The sequence below is a fragment of the Pinus tabuliformis genome, chromosome 5_2 (genome assembly GCF_031772625.1).
Source record: "Pinus tabuliformis cultivar Carrire ecotype Pingquan chromosome 5_2, CPIR1, whole genome shotgun sequence".
Classification (NCBI taxonomy): Eukaryota; Viridiplantae; Streptophyta; class Pinopsida; order Pinales; family Pinaceae; genus Pinus; species Pinus tabuliformis.
In genome coordinates, this window is record NC_142306.1 from 1,063,756,085 (window position 1) to 1,063,771,081 (window position 14,997).

Consider the following 14,997-nt stretch of genomic DNA (forward strand, 5'->3'; position numbering starts at 1 on the left):
TATAGGTTCTTTGGTTCTTTTCTTTTAGCACATCTATGTTTGGGGTCCCACTTCTCACCACAGCGTTTACATTTACCTTCTTTTATCCTTTGCATTTCCACATTAGATTTTTCATCTTCACGACGATGTGGTGGAACATATCTTGTATTATTTGAGTCCACATACTGGGGTATCCTTCGTCTTGCATAAGCTTTTTCCACTGTTGACCAAAATATTGGTTCAGATTTCTTTTCGGCTGTTTTTGCTTTTCGTCTTGCTTCTTCTATAGATGTAATATCATGCATCTCAAGTTCTGCTTGTAAATGGGTTTTGAGTCCCGAGATGTATGACTGAATTAGACGAGATTCTGATAACCCAGGTACTCGTGTCACTAAGGTCTCCCATTCTTGAGTGTATTCATCGACACTTCCTTTTTGTCGTAGTTTGATGAGTTTTGAAAAGAACTCTTCTTCCTTTACACCTTGGAATCTTTTGAAGAATGCATCTTTAAATTTCCTCCAGCTAATGACGTGTGTGGTCTTTTTCCACCACATATACCAGTTATATGCTTCTCCCTCCATTTTCATGGATGCATGTCTGAGCTTTTCGTCATCGTCAGTGATGTCATATATCTCAAAGTATTCTTCTGCTTTATTTATCCATGCAACATTGTTTTTTTCGTTTCCATCGAATTTAGGCATCTCGACCTTTGCCCTTCGCTGGTATGTTGTCACTGGTTGAGCGAAAAAAGGGTGTTGATTGGTAAGGTTATCCCAGAGTTGCTTGTTTGTAAAGACTGTGTTACTTGCTTCTTGGTGGGGTGTCGCTAATTTTTTTGGGGATTCAACTTTGTCATGAGAGTCTGTGGACTTAGTTGAATCCGACGAGACATGTTCTTGATTCTCTTCACCTTCTTTCAGTAGTTGTTCGGGCGTACAATTCGACCTTTTACACAGAACTTTTAGCATTGTTAAGACCTCTTTGAAGTTTACTTCTGTTTGGACATGTTGACTTTCCATTTTTATCTCTATTCGATTTGTCGTATCTTCAAGATTTTTGATTTTGTCCGCTTGCTCCCCCAGCTTGCTCTCGACTTCATTTAATCTTTTTTTGACCTCGTCATGGTTGTTATTTATCTTTTGCTCTGCCTCCAACAACCTTTTCTGGAAATCCGCCATTGTCATTGTCGACATTGAGCGGGTTTGCGGGGGCGTGTATTTATCTGCCAGTTTAGGGGTTTTCCCTCTCTTTTTTTTATTTTAGCTAATATAAATTTTAATTAATTAAAATAAATTTAATTAATTAAATTAAATTTTATATATATAACTTTTAATTAATTAAAATTAATTTAATTAATTAAATTAAATTTTTATATATATAAAACTTTTAATTAATTAAAATAAATTTAATTAATTTAATTATATATATTATATATAATATACTTATATATATATGTTATATATATTATATATAAATAAATAAATAAATTTAATTAATTTAAATTATATATAATATGTAATAATTATATATATGTTATATATAAATAAATTAATTAATTAAATTATATATAATATATAATATAATTATATATATGTTATATATATTATATATAGATTACCGTTATATATAATATATATATGTATATTGCGCGTTATATATATATATATTTTTAACATACACCGTCACGTCCGCCGGTGGATATATGTATATTGCACGTTATATTATATATATATATTTTAACATACACCGTCACGTTATATTTATAATATATATATATAGTGTATAATATATAACTATATAATATAGTTATTTATATATTACAACTATATATAACGAAATGTTGAAATTACGCCTTACGCCTTTTAATTGAAAGCTATTTAATTAAACGACAGGGCTGGAGAGTCAACAGTCGTGTTGATTGGCAGATTAACTTCTGATTTTACCGTGATACCCACTGTAATAGAACCGCAATTATCACCGCAGACGCAGGTACCGTGCGGGGATAAGCAGTATCAGGTTTATGCGGTTTAGACTCCGCAGCGTCACGTTTAATCTTTTTTACTCAATTACTCGACTTATATCTCATCGGACTCTACACACGCTCCACTTATATTTAACGGTTTCTACGGAGGAACGATGTAGATACTCTCTGCTCTGTTCTGTGGAATGATGTGGCCTCTGCCAGATGCTTTGAAGATTGAACGACACAGTCGCCAATACAGCAGGGGCAACTTCAGAGTTTTTAAGGCCACCGGCCCGCAGGGTAACGCAGTGTCTGCCAGGCAAGATCGCTTGCTCTGATACCAGATGAAGTGTAAAACTTCCAGATAACAGAAATATATATAAAAATATTTTATTAATAAGATGAATTTCAGATGATGTCTGATTACAATGGGGCTCCTGGCTTAAATACCGCCATGGACACCCTTTGGGAAAGGGCATGATCTTATGATCGTGCCCTTTCGCCTAACTAAACCTAAATTAATTAATAAACCTAAAATAAACTAATTTTTTACATAACAAGCTTCCACTGCTTTGCGTCACTCTAATAGGGACCGTGTCACCCTATCCGCCTCACCAGCACCCAATCTGCCCCACGAAAATCCTCCCAGCGCTGCATCTTGGCCCTACGTCAGCTCTACTAGCCTTTGCGCAGCTACTGAAGCTTCTGTGTCATCCCTTAGACCCTCTACATCACCCACACTAGCCTCTTCTGGCTCTACGTAGCACCTAGCTGTCTCTATGTCGACCTCTCCAAGCTCTACACTATCTCTCTAGTACTAACTCTGCCTCTCTACAATGTATTCACTGCCCCTCATTACTGATCACTGATTCACTTTTGCTTAGTAACCCTGCTCTAGCAAAATGAATGACTCATCACTCTGGTGTATTCTCCAACTGACCCTGAAACCTCCTCTTATACTTTTCTCGTTGGTCCATCAATGACCGAGATTAAATCTCTAATCAACAGTGAAGATTAGATTTGGCTTGATCCATGACTTTTGGAACCTTCTAACCCAGTTTTATATTAATACCCATTAATATTTTATTTTTCCTAAGTTTAGACTTAGGAACTCCATTAAAAATATTAATTATTTTAACATCTCCAAAACCAGTGGAAATCTGCCAAACCATTTCTGGGTCTTGAATATCTCATGTGCTTTAGTCTCTCCGTTAATTTTCATGGCTATAGAACATCTAATGCTACCTCAAATCAACACTCCCTCTTAGCGAGGATTGTGCTCTAGTAATACTACACACTAAGCATCACCCTGATTATCTAGCATCGGTCCCTATACTAATGTTAGGCCTCCCCACCCAACATCCTCTACATTGTTGCATCTTGTACTACTGCCCATGGCCCTGCCACTTCCACGGTTGCATCTGTATAACAACTCCCTCTGCATCTGTTTTGCTACTGGTCCATCCTCCCAGCACTGCATCCCCTCTTATCATGCTACATCATGCTACTACACTGCAACTCAATTATTGAGAAGTAAGTAAGTGATCCACCTAACTTCTGACATCCATGTCGGGCTAGAAACACCCCCGATGCTAAAGCTCCCTATGTCGCTTACAAGTGCTCCCTCTACTGACCTTTGCGTTGCTGCAACAACTCCCTGCATCTCGCACCGTTGCACACCTCTCTGTGCCATTCTGCACTAGTGCAACACTCCCATGCCTCTCGCACTGTTGCAGCCTGCTAGCTTCACGTTGTCTGGGGACTCCTACACTGTAGCACTCTTTGTTGCTTCATCCACATCTGTCTCTACCTGCATCCGCCAGTCCTGCTACTCCTCTTCGAGGCTCCGTAGCAATGTATAATCTAAGAGGTTGGGTACCTCAAGGATCCTGCCCCTCGTCGCCTGTAATTTGTCTGACTATAGCTCGATGTCTCCCCACTTCTTCTCAAGTGGCACATGAGCACTCATGGCACAAACATCATCCTCCTCGACTTCTTTCTCCACCCTCGCTAGCGCTGTCTTCTTCTCAAAAGCCTCTCCCTTACTCTTCTTCCTAAGACACTGGTTCGCAAAATGACCCAGTTCCCCACAATGGAAGCACTTGATCTTGGAGAGGTCCTTCTTGTTTCTCTTCTCCTGCTTCCCTGCAGATGCTAGAGCCACATCCTCTTCTTCCTCCTTCTTGATTCCAACTCCTTTGCCGCTATTCCCTGCCTTGGTGACACATCTGATCTCTTCTTGACGAAGAGCCGCCCACAATTCCTCCCAATCTGGAAGGCTCGTCTTTCCCAGTATGCTCTAGAAAAATACCTCCCAATCCTCTGAGACTGCGTTCAATGCGGTCCTCACCATCAGTTCCTGATCCGGCGTGGCCCCTATGGAAGTTAGTTGGTCACGAATCTCCTTCAATCAACCGAGGAAGACATCTATCTGCTCTCCCTTCTACATTGGTATGACCGCAGTTGATTTTCAAGTAACATCCTCCTCTGCACAGAAGAATGTTGGTACAATTTCTTTAGGGCCTCCCACATCTCATTTTCCGTATCCTTTTCGGCAATATGCGGCACCACATGATCCTTTACCCCATCAAGGACGATGCACTTTGCCCTGGCCATTGCCTCCTCGTACTTCTCATTTTCAGCTGGGTCAACTAGGATCGCTATTGTTTTCAAGGCGAAGTCCTTGATGCGATATCTTTCTAGAATGGACAAGATCCTGGCCTTCCAGACCATGAAGTTGGATGCTCCGTCCAACCTATCCTGATCTCTTAGTCCATTCACGACCATCTCGTTGCTCTTCTTTCGACTTCTTCGAGTATCTCTACTTCCCTCCTGGAAGTCCTTTGTTCGAATCCTGCTGAGTCTCTCAACTTCCCTTCTGGAAGTTCTCATTTCGACTTCCTCTGAGTTTCGATTTCCCTTCTGGAAATCCCTCTGCCAACGTCAAGTTGCCCCACTCTAATCGTCTGTGCAACTACACCACTGATCCGGATTCCTTGGCTAGAACTCTGCCTCAGCAGCAACCCCCTCCCCGTTGGTCTTGCCTTGTTAGACACTGTTCTGACCACAGTACCCCACCAGCTTTGCTCCGCAAACTACCCACAACCTCCTATGCCCCAGCAACTGAAGGATTGGGCCACTTGGCTCTGCGGAATCTCGACACCGGAAAATCAGCTCCCCCAACCAACTACGTCAACCCTCCTAGCCTATGCGTGGCTCTACGTGAGCTTGACTTTGCCTCCCTTAGTCTCTACACTGCCTTTCTCTGGCCCAGAATGATGATGCAGTCCCTCTACGTCACTCCTTCCTCTGTCACCTTCTACATGGATCAGCTCTGTCACTCGAGATAGTTGAATATGTTGCTACTGCTCTACTCACTGATGCCTTCAGTTATCTTGTGATCTCTAACCACGCTCTAATACCATGTTGGAAATTCTAAGTTTAAATCGTTAGAAATTCTTCCTATACTATCTGATTTATTTCTTCCTACTTATTTAATTACTTAACAAGTTATTTACCATGTAAAAAATGAAAATAAACACAAGTACAGTATCAACGTCTACAGATCATCAACTAAAAGAAAATAAGAACACAAGTGACACCATTATTTTTGGACCAATGTCCCCAGAAAAACCCAATGCGGGAAAACCAGTGCAGTTATTCAGAGGATTTTATTATTATGCAGTTTTCAGAATACAACCAGGGTGCCAGAAATGGCTCACCCAACAGAGAATGCCCTCAAAAGTAGTACCTCTTCTCAGAGTCAGATATTTCGGTTGATTAATCATAAGATGAACGATCCCACAACAACCATTGTAGCTTCCATTGCTCTGCATCACTCTGATAGGGACTGCGCCACCTTGATAGGCACTGCGCCACCCTATTCGGCTCACCAGCACCCAATCTGCCCCACGAAAATCCTCCCAGCACTGCCTCTTGGCCCTGCGTCAGCTCTACTAGCCTCTGCATAGCTACTGAAGCTTCTGCATCAGCGCTTATACCCTCTGTGTCATCCACGCTGACCTTTTATAACTCTACTCAACTTCCAACTGCCTCTACGTAACACCCAGCTGCCTCTGCGTCAACCTCTCTTGGGTCTATGATGTCTCTCTGGTACTAACTCTGCTTCTTTGCAATGTATTCACTGCCACTCATTGTTGATCACTAATTCACTTTTGCTTAGCAACCTCGCTCTAGCAAAATGAATAACTGATCACTCTGGTGTGTTTTTCAACTGACCCTCAAGCCTCCTCTTATACTTTTCTGATTGGTCCATCAACGGCCGAGATTAAATTTCTAATCAACAGCTAAGATTAGATTTGGCTTGATCCATGACTTTTGGAACTTTCTAACCCAATTTTATATTAGTACCCATTAATATTTTATTTTTCTTAAGTTTAGACTTAGGAACTCCATTAAAAATATTAATTATTTTAATATCTCCCAAACCAATTAGAATCTGCCCAAACCATTTCTGGGCCTTGGAGATCTCATGTGTTTTAGCCTCTCCACCAATTTTCATGGCTAGAGCACATCTAATGCTACCTCAAATCAATAGTGTGCACTATAAATATTGAACACATCATTTACATTTTTTATTCTCATCCTTTTAAAGCAAGTATGGAGTTGTAGCATTCATGGAAATACGACATAAGCTACATGGAAACCCCAAAATCCATTTTTATTATCAGTTTTTCTACTAATTTGTTTTCTTATTTGGTTACTCCAACGGCTCATAACTCTTATTTACCCTTCCCAATTTGATGGGAAAAATGAGATTGTGAATAAATGTTTAAAGGGTTATCTATGTTGCTTTCCATCTGATAAATAGTGACAATGGGCCAAGTGGTGACCTTCCACAAAAGGGTGATACAATACTTCCTTCATACTTCATATGAAATGCCTTTGTTTGAGCCATTTTATGGGTATCATCCTACATGAAAATCCCTAGATCACTGTAAGTGACAAAGATCCCATTTTCACTAACAATTTTTGCACTATTTCTTTTTGTCTTTGAGCACTCTATTGGCTCACAACTATTCCAAATCTAATGGAAATTTTGAGATTGTGAATGCATGTCTTGAGCGTTATCTCAATTGCTTGGCATCCAATAAATAGTGATAATGGGTCAACATTTTACTTTTCACAAAATGGTGGTATAACACTTCCTTTATACTTATCCAATATCCTTGCTTATGACACTTTATGGATATCATCCTTTAACCATCACATCATCTTTGACATGGAAACCTAAGGTTTAAGAATTGGATGATCACATTCAACACCAACAAGATGTTCTCCAATTATTGAAGGGTAACTTGCCTATACGGAAACCCCAAGATTATTGAAAGTTATAGAGATGATATTTTAACTAGTAATTTTTCGATTGATTTATTTTCTTGTCTTAATACTCCATTGGCTCACAATTCCTCTCATTGCTCCCAATATAATGGGCAAATTGACATTCTGAATAAATTTATGGAGGATATTTTAACTAGTAATTTTTCGATTGATTTATTTTCTTGTCTTAATACTCCATTGGCTCACAATTCCTCTCACTGCTCCCAATATAATGGGCAAATTGAGATTCTAAATCAATTGTTTTTATCCAATAAATAGTTACAATGGGTCAAGTAAATATATTTAATAGAATGGTGATACAAATTCACTTCATCTAAGGTGTCCTTGTTTATGGTACTTTATGGGTATCATTTTCCATCCATCACATCACCTTTCAGAGGGAAGCCTAAGGTTTCTGCAATGGAGAATAACATTAAGCACTAACAAGATGTTCTCCAATTATTAAGAACAATTAGCTTAAAATAAAACAAGATGAAAGAGCAAGCAAAATAGAATCGTAGTGAAAAGAACTATGAAGTTTGAGGTTGAGTATCTCTAAGACTACAACCATGCAAACATATGTCCCCTAAGAAACAAAAAAAAGAGTGTATATTAGCAACCAAGTACTATAGTTCCTAAAAGGTGTTCTAAAGGATTGGAAATATGGCTTACAAAGAATTCTATTTCTTTGCACATATATCTAGTCTCCCATGTTTCTTGTCTAAAGGAGGTAATCAATGAAATTTTATTAGAACAAAAAACTCCATTGAAACATGGATTAAGAAATTAGGGACCTAAAGAATTATTGGGTATCTCATCAATTAGGAAATCCTACCAAAAAAATTTGTGGCTTGGGAAGATAAATTTTTCATACAAAAACATCCACAACTCATTAATATTGAGGGCAATGCTTGTTTGAAGGGGGGGGGCATGTTAAACCCCTAACCATAACCTTCATTTATTATCATTACATTAATTATAAGTTATTTTGGCTTATTATCGCTTTCTAATCTTTTTTGTCCCCTATATATACATCAAGGAAACTAATTTGACGCATCATCTTATCTTGCATGTTCAATATCTTGTAATAGAAAGTTTCCCTCTCAATTTTATTTTTTATACATTCACTCTTTCACATGATTTAGACATAGCATTCTTAAATTCAATCTTTTTTATGCTTATTTAGCTACTTGGTCCATAAAAAAGGCTTGCAAACCAATTTTACTAAAAAAATCTATATATTAAAACGATGTAATCCCCTCTACCAAATTATAAACAACACACTCAATGATATGCCAAGCCAAAGATATGGTTAAGAAAATATTTAAGATTAAATAGGTAATTATATATACAAATAATCACGTCAAAAGATAAAGTTAACAAAATATTTTAAAATAGATTTCAATGTAGTAAGTGTGGAAAGGAAGACGGAACTCCAAAGATGCAACATAGAATCATTTAAATCTAATATATCACAATCCTAACCTAAAGCTCAAATAACCTCAAGTATGATTCTTGCTATTATTACTTTACTAGGAACTCATGCCCTAACCTATAGATTTTAATAAATCTAGTGAATAAATCATAATAAATAGTTTGATGTGTTATATTTGAATAATTTTTACGAATTTTAAATCATTTCAAAACTTGTTTGTTAAATATCATTCTAGCTACATGATAATTAACTATTAAAATAATTAAGCGAAAATATATATATTTAAACTTAACTTATAATAACATATTTAAATGATGAAAGCCTTCAAGGTTAGCTCAATTGGTCGAGTTCTCGTCATTAAAACAAGTTCGATTCTCTTGACACACTCAGGGTCAGGCTCCATGGTTGAACCAGCATGAAGCATTCCCTTTGAGTGCATCTACCAGATAAAATATGATGTGGATGAAGCAGCGACCGATCTCCGAAGGCCATAAACCACATAGCAAAAAAAAAAAGCAAAAACAAACAAACACACCACATTGAAATGGTGAAATATTCCAACACCATAGCATAAGCAAAAGAGAAAAATACCACTAAAAAGAAACATCTACATAATAGGAATTTGCAATAAGAAATAGCAAAAACAAACAAACACAACACATTGAAATGGTGAAATATTCCAACACCATAGCATAAGGAAAATAGCAAAATACCACTAAAAAAAACATCTACATAATAGGAATTTGCAATAAGAAATAGTCACTAGGTTGCTGAAATAATTCACTTTGTGGTGCAAGTCAGTAGGTTGATGAAATAGTCTCCTCGCTCATTTCAATGCTCACATCACAAGGTCCAATATCATCCCTTGTAGCCCCTTTTTAACTTGTGGTTGTTATATAAGTTATGTCCATAATAATTCCAAGGCTTAGAGTGCGAGGGGTGAGCTCAAGCAGTGCCTACCAATGTTGTCAACCATTTGGCTAATTCCATACTAGTAGCCACTTGGTTTGAATCCCCTTAAGTAAGACACTCGTTTACACTAACAGATTTAACAGGTTTACATGTTGAGCGCATGACATTGAGCCTTGTGGTTGTATGGTCTTGAACTTTGTGGAATATCTTGGTTCTGGGTTGGGAGCTCAAGTGGTTGGGAACATAGTTTGTTTTCCCATCCCCTGGGTCCAGTTCCAAGGGACATGTTTCACCTGTTGTGATAAGTATCAAAGGGTAGGCAACCCCCAAGATAGATCCCACTCCGGTAAGGTCTGGACATCTTGGCTCTTGCTAAGTCATAAGTTATTGGTATATCACTAGTACATAGGGTGTTGGATATACTCTTGCGTTATAGTGGCCGCTAGAAGGTTTGATATAGGGCCTTGCCTAAATTACTCCAATGAGTTACCGATTCACCATGGTGTTAAAAAAAAGAAGCCACATTAGAGAGTCCAGTTTCCTATTTTTGAAGATTAATTTTGAAGGAAATTTCAAGCCTGTTATTAGCTTTTTGAAGAAAAGAAATAAATAACTATCATGGAGACACCCTTCATGGAGTATAAAAGGTCAATTGACATAGGTGGAAGAAGCAATAACTGAATTTTAAGGAACATATGGCATTCAGCATGTGAGAGGAATTGCTAACCAAACCGCAAATAAGCCTAGCAAATCAGGAAGTAAAGGAGAACGGGGGACAAAAATAGGTTTCCAATTGACCTTGTACCAACAAAATAAAAAGGTTTCCAATTTATCAGGCAGAAACAGAATCCTGGAAGACTAGATTAGAGTTATTTCATTGGAGATCCAATGAGAATAGGATGGAAGGTTACAAGGAATTTTTTCAGCACTCTTTGAAAGAAGGAATCTTTCATTGAGCCGAGAGGCATATTCTACAGCCCATTATGATGTGTAACTTTGTCTGTCCATCATCAAAGTTGAAATTTTGCTCTTGTAAAAAAAATAAAATTAAATAACTATACAATATATTTAAATAATGTAGGTTCATAAAAAAAAATTGCACTCGAAGAAATTGGATCCTCCTCAACGCATGTTAAATCCATATTTAAGATGGATCTATACTGGTTTGTAGGTACAGTGTTAATTGTTAATGAATTCTTGCATATCAATTTATAAATTATTTGTAGGGGAAATTACCATATGAAAGGGACATAAAGAAAACTGGTTCTGTTGCAAATGCCCAATAGGGCTCGTGCAGTGTTATGTAGGCCTAAAGAGTTATAATGTTGAAAGTGTGGCTATAACAGTAAGTCCTATGGTTAAATAGAAGGCATGCGGTTACTCAAAAGGGTTATTGTGCTGAGTAAGGCTGAACTTGTACGGTTGTACCCCGTTTTAAAATTTATACATTTGTGATATTTGTGCCCCCTTAGGGCTTGTCAATATAAATTTCCTTTTACCAGCTTAAAAAAAGGTTACATTAATAGATGAAAAGATGATAGGATTTACTCTACCAGGGCTGTCTGACCACCTTGCAGCTTTGGCCACAGTATGGTAGATAGGCCCATGTACATGTACGACTAGGCAAAAGATAAGAGATATTTCTAAGAAAACAACACTTTAGACCACACTCTAGAAACTGAATGTTTTCAGCAATTTTCAGAAAATTGGTGATTATTTTCATATTTTCTTTGTTTATGCTCTCTAGCAACAGAAATTAACTTTTGTAAAAGGCAGAACTATATTTGGAGTGCCAAATGCAAAACCCTTCAATTATGTAATAGAGTTGGTATTGTCCTGATGATGCTAAATATTCTCACAGATTATTCCCCAGTTTCATCTTTTTCATACTCGAGCATCTTCCCTGTCTTTTTGGCTATATTTATCTCATTTGGTTGTAACATTTTCTCTTTTTGAGGCTCACTTAATTGGAAGGTTGTCATCTTTAGCATACCAGATCTCAATCTGTCAAAAGTAAATTTAATATGAAGTACTGTTGCAGGAATTTTCAACTTCATCACAATTCTCTCCACGTGAATGGTATGGAGATTTTCCATATATGGGGTTTCCACGTCATTAGTGATATTCAGCCTTTTCTTCAGAAAACAGAGGCTTGCAAATCAGCCTATTTCTTAATTCATAGTTAGCTAATTTCATTCTCTACCAAAGTAGATCCTGTCATGAGATCTCTAATTCTTCCCATCTTGGCTTTAGATATACAAATTTTCCAGTCATAAAACTATTGAAAGAAAGAGAATTATGTACAAAAACTTTATTCTTGCCTAATAGTCTGTACAAACTCGAAGAATTTTCTGCCACAAGTGTGCCTGGCATCATCTTCGGACAAAACAAATACTTTCAGCAACACTACATCTCCCTAGATCTACTTCAATGGAGGAAAGATGCTCCCTCACATAAGAAGTAGAATTCTTATTCTTTTCAATATCTATGTTCAACTCCATGGTATTTTTGCACCGATAACCAAAAAACCAGATAATAGTTCAAAAATAAAATTATGTATCATACCCTCACCCCATAAACTTGGAAATACCCTGAAATTGTTCTATGACCTTCAAGGGAGAGGCGGAGTATAGTATAGATTATACTGTCTGCTTCTACTATAATTGATCTATAATAAGGAAGTTCTGGCCATACCGACCATTGATGATGGGGTCTTGAATAAGAATTTAGCAAGGGCCAATCCTGGCTGCATAGATAGATATAGATAGATAGATCCTACTTAAGATCTTGATCTGTTGGTGTTTCCCTTTGGCCTAAGGATGGGCTGCCCACCAACAAAGTCTCCATGTAGAGCGTCGCCTCTTGGGCGACAGACAAATCTCAGAATTCTGTACCATTTCCCACATAACTTGCACATCCTGATATCCACATGATTGAACATCATTGTATAGCTTCAAGAGTCCACGCCCTGTGAATAAAAAAATATAAAATCCCCATTAGTTATTCCATGCAGCCACAACATAATAGTATCTAATTTCAGCCAAAAATATTTCATTGTTTCTAAGGAAATAGTCCCAGATATGCAGAAAATCCTCATACATTAAACCAAAGAATATTTATTCAGAGTCAAGCCAGATTCCTTGATACAGATCACCAGATTATTATTGATCATATGACTTCTCATAATATCAACATAGAAAACAGTAAAATCCATCTAAAGACCTTCCAGACTACTGCAGCATACAGTAAACCTCAAATCTTTGCATCCAGAAAAAACTCAGAGTAATATCCTGTTTCTGATCAACAGGAACAAGGATCATCGATTGCCAAATGACTGTCTATCCTTCGATTGGCTAGCATATATTGTCTCCAAGGACATACACACATTTTCTAAATCCTGGATATCAAATTCCCATATATACCTGGGGAACCCTCAACTCTAAATCTGCAGACATAGATCTGGTCGTGACTAGATCCATTGTTGCAGAGGATCTAGGTCCATGATCCTAGAGTTATTCCATTGGTAAAACCTAAGGCATTAATTTACCTATAATAGGAACTGAGTGATTAATTTACCTTTCAGACCCCTTAGGGGAAGCTGATTTGTAGTGTAAGTCAGGATTTCGGGAGTAGGTGAACCCGTTCATAACCAGCCAGTTGACCTCCCAGCCACACGGAGGCCCAGCCCCAAGCTCCACCAGATCAAATTCAAAACTGTCAAAAAGATGCTTGGAAAACTAGCAAGAGTCCAAGACCCTCAACTCTAAATCTGCAGCCATAGGTCTGGTCATAACTAGATCAATTGTTGCAGAGTCTCTAGATTCTTGACCACAGAGTTATCGCATGACCAGTAAAACCTAAACTGAGTGATCAACATCACCATTCACACCCCACAGGGGGAGACGATTTGGAGTGTGGCCCATGCTTTCCGAAGTGAGCGAACCATTCGTAGGCAGCCAGTGCAGAAATCTCAAGCCCCCACAGTTAGAAGGTGGGTGCCTCATAATCATGGAGTTAAATTTCAAACCCAACCTGAAGCTTCACCAGCTCCAAATCAAAACAATTAAACAGAACTTTGGAAAACTAGCAGTAGACAGCAAAAGTACAAGACTCTCTCATGATAGACATGCAAGATCTAGGAGCAGAGGATGTTCACTTGCTAAATGGACTTGTAGAAAAAATAAAAAATAAAACAAGTACAAGACAATCTTAAGCTGGATAACTGATCAGAACTCAAACTCTTCATTAACAAAGACAATCATAAGCTGGATTACTGATCAGGACTCACACTGTTCACTAGCACAAGGTTAAAAGAGACAAATCTCTGTTAACCTGCCAATCAGGGCGTAGTCTAGACTGATGCCCATATGCTGGCAAAAAAAGTAATTGAATCTTCAAAAAAAAAAAAGGATCCAAACACTGGCACAACAGTTGAAAAAAAATCATATACACCCCCTACAAATCAATACTAAGCTGAATTCACAGAAAGAAGCCTATATTAGTAACTGTGTCCCCTTAATATGAGCTATCAGATACACTTCCCTCGACCTTGTTGGCTCTTTTGTATCCAAATAAGCTAATAAGCAACACAGACCCAGATTGTTTTTAGACTAAACAAATCAAAAACAGAATTCTTGCCAATCAATCTTTCCAATTACAGATACCCAGAAACAAGCCCACTCTGCACAAAATCCCCAACAGAGAACAGAGACTTACCACGCTTTCGAGTGCGCATCCGAGCTGCAATATTAATCCACACTCTCCTCATAGGAAACATCAATTTCCTCAGCCATTCCATCTTCTTCTGCTCAATCCTTCTCAACAAAGCCTGTGCAATGAATTTATTCTCAACCTTCTGCAATACCCACCTGGTTCTCTGTTTTGTTCAGCAACAGAGAGGACTGAAATATGAGATTTTCTCAGTTGAAGGAACCCAAGATGAGATTTTCTCAGTTGGGGGAACCCAAGATGAGATTTTCTCAGCCGGAGAAAACCAAGAGCACACGGTGGGGGAGAAACCGCGTAGAGAGAAATGTGTTAAATGCCAGAAAGGCAGAGATACAGACTCGCCAACCTCTTCAGTTCTGTGGTTGGTGGGTGCTCGTCTTATTCAACTCTGCAGGGCTTCCTCGGATGCTGTCCACCGTTTATGAGCCCCGTTTTAACCGGTTGCTCCAAGTCAACTTTAGGGGATCCCGATTCCCCAGCCCCGTGATGGGGACGGCTGCACGGGGAATCAACCGCTCAAAAAGGAATAGGTGAGTAATTTTAACGCGATAAGGAATCACGAGGTGAAGTGAATTATTATCAAATGGTAAATGCCTTTTTGTTAAGTGCGTTTTACTTTTTATGGACAAGTTGCATCATT

At 38.1% G+C, this 14,997-nt stretch overlaps 1 protein-coding gene across 1 annotated transcript; it reads right to left on the reverse strand.

The window, feature by feature from the left end:
• Positions 1-11,910: 11,910 nt before the first annotated feature.
• On the reverse strand, positions 11,911-14,761 carry LOC149162910 (uncharacterized). Its single transcript, XM_089437446.1, has 2 exons — positions 14,346-14,761; positions 11,911-12,597 (listed from the first exon to the last, which is right to left on the reverse strand). The coding sequence occupies exons 1-2, from the start codon at positions 14,425-14,427 to the stop codon at positions 12,443-12,445; spliced, it is 237 nt and encodes a 78-aa protein (XP_089293572.1). The 5' UTR covers positions 14,428-14,761; the 3' UTR covers positions 11,911-12,442.
• Between the last annotated feature and the right edge of the window lie 236 nt (positions 14,762-14,997).

Bases quoted from the DNA above. Each gene is read 5' to 3' on its own strand.
- LOC149162910 (XM_089437446.1), bottom strand. From the start codon at position 14,427: ATGGAATGGCTGAGGAAATTGATGTTTCCTATGAGGAGAGTGTGGATT. The intron at 12,598-14,345 runs GTAAGTCTCTGT...TTTTATTCACAG, and splicing joins GATGCGCACTCGAAAGCGTG to GGCGTGGACTCTTGAAGCTA.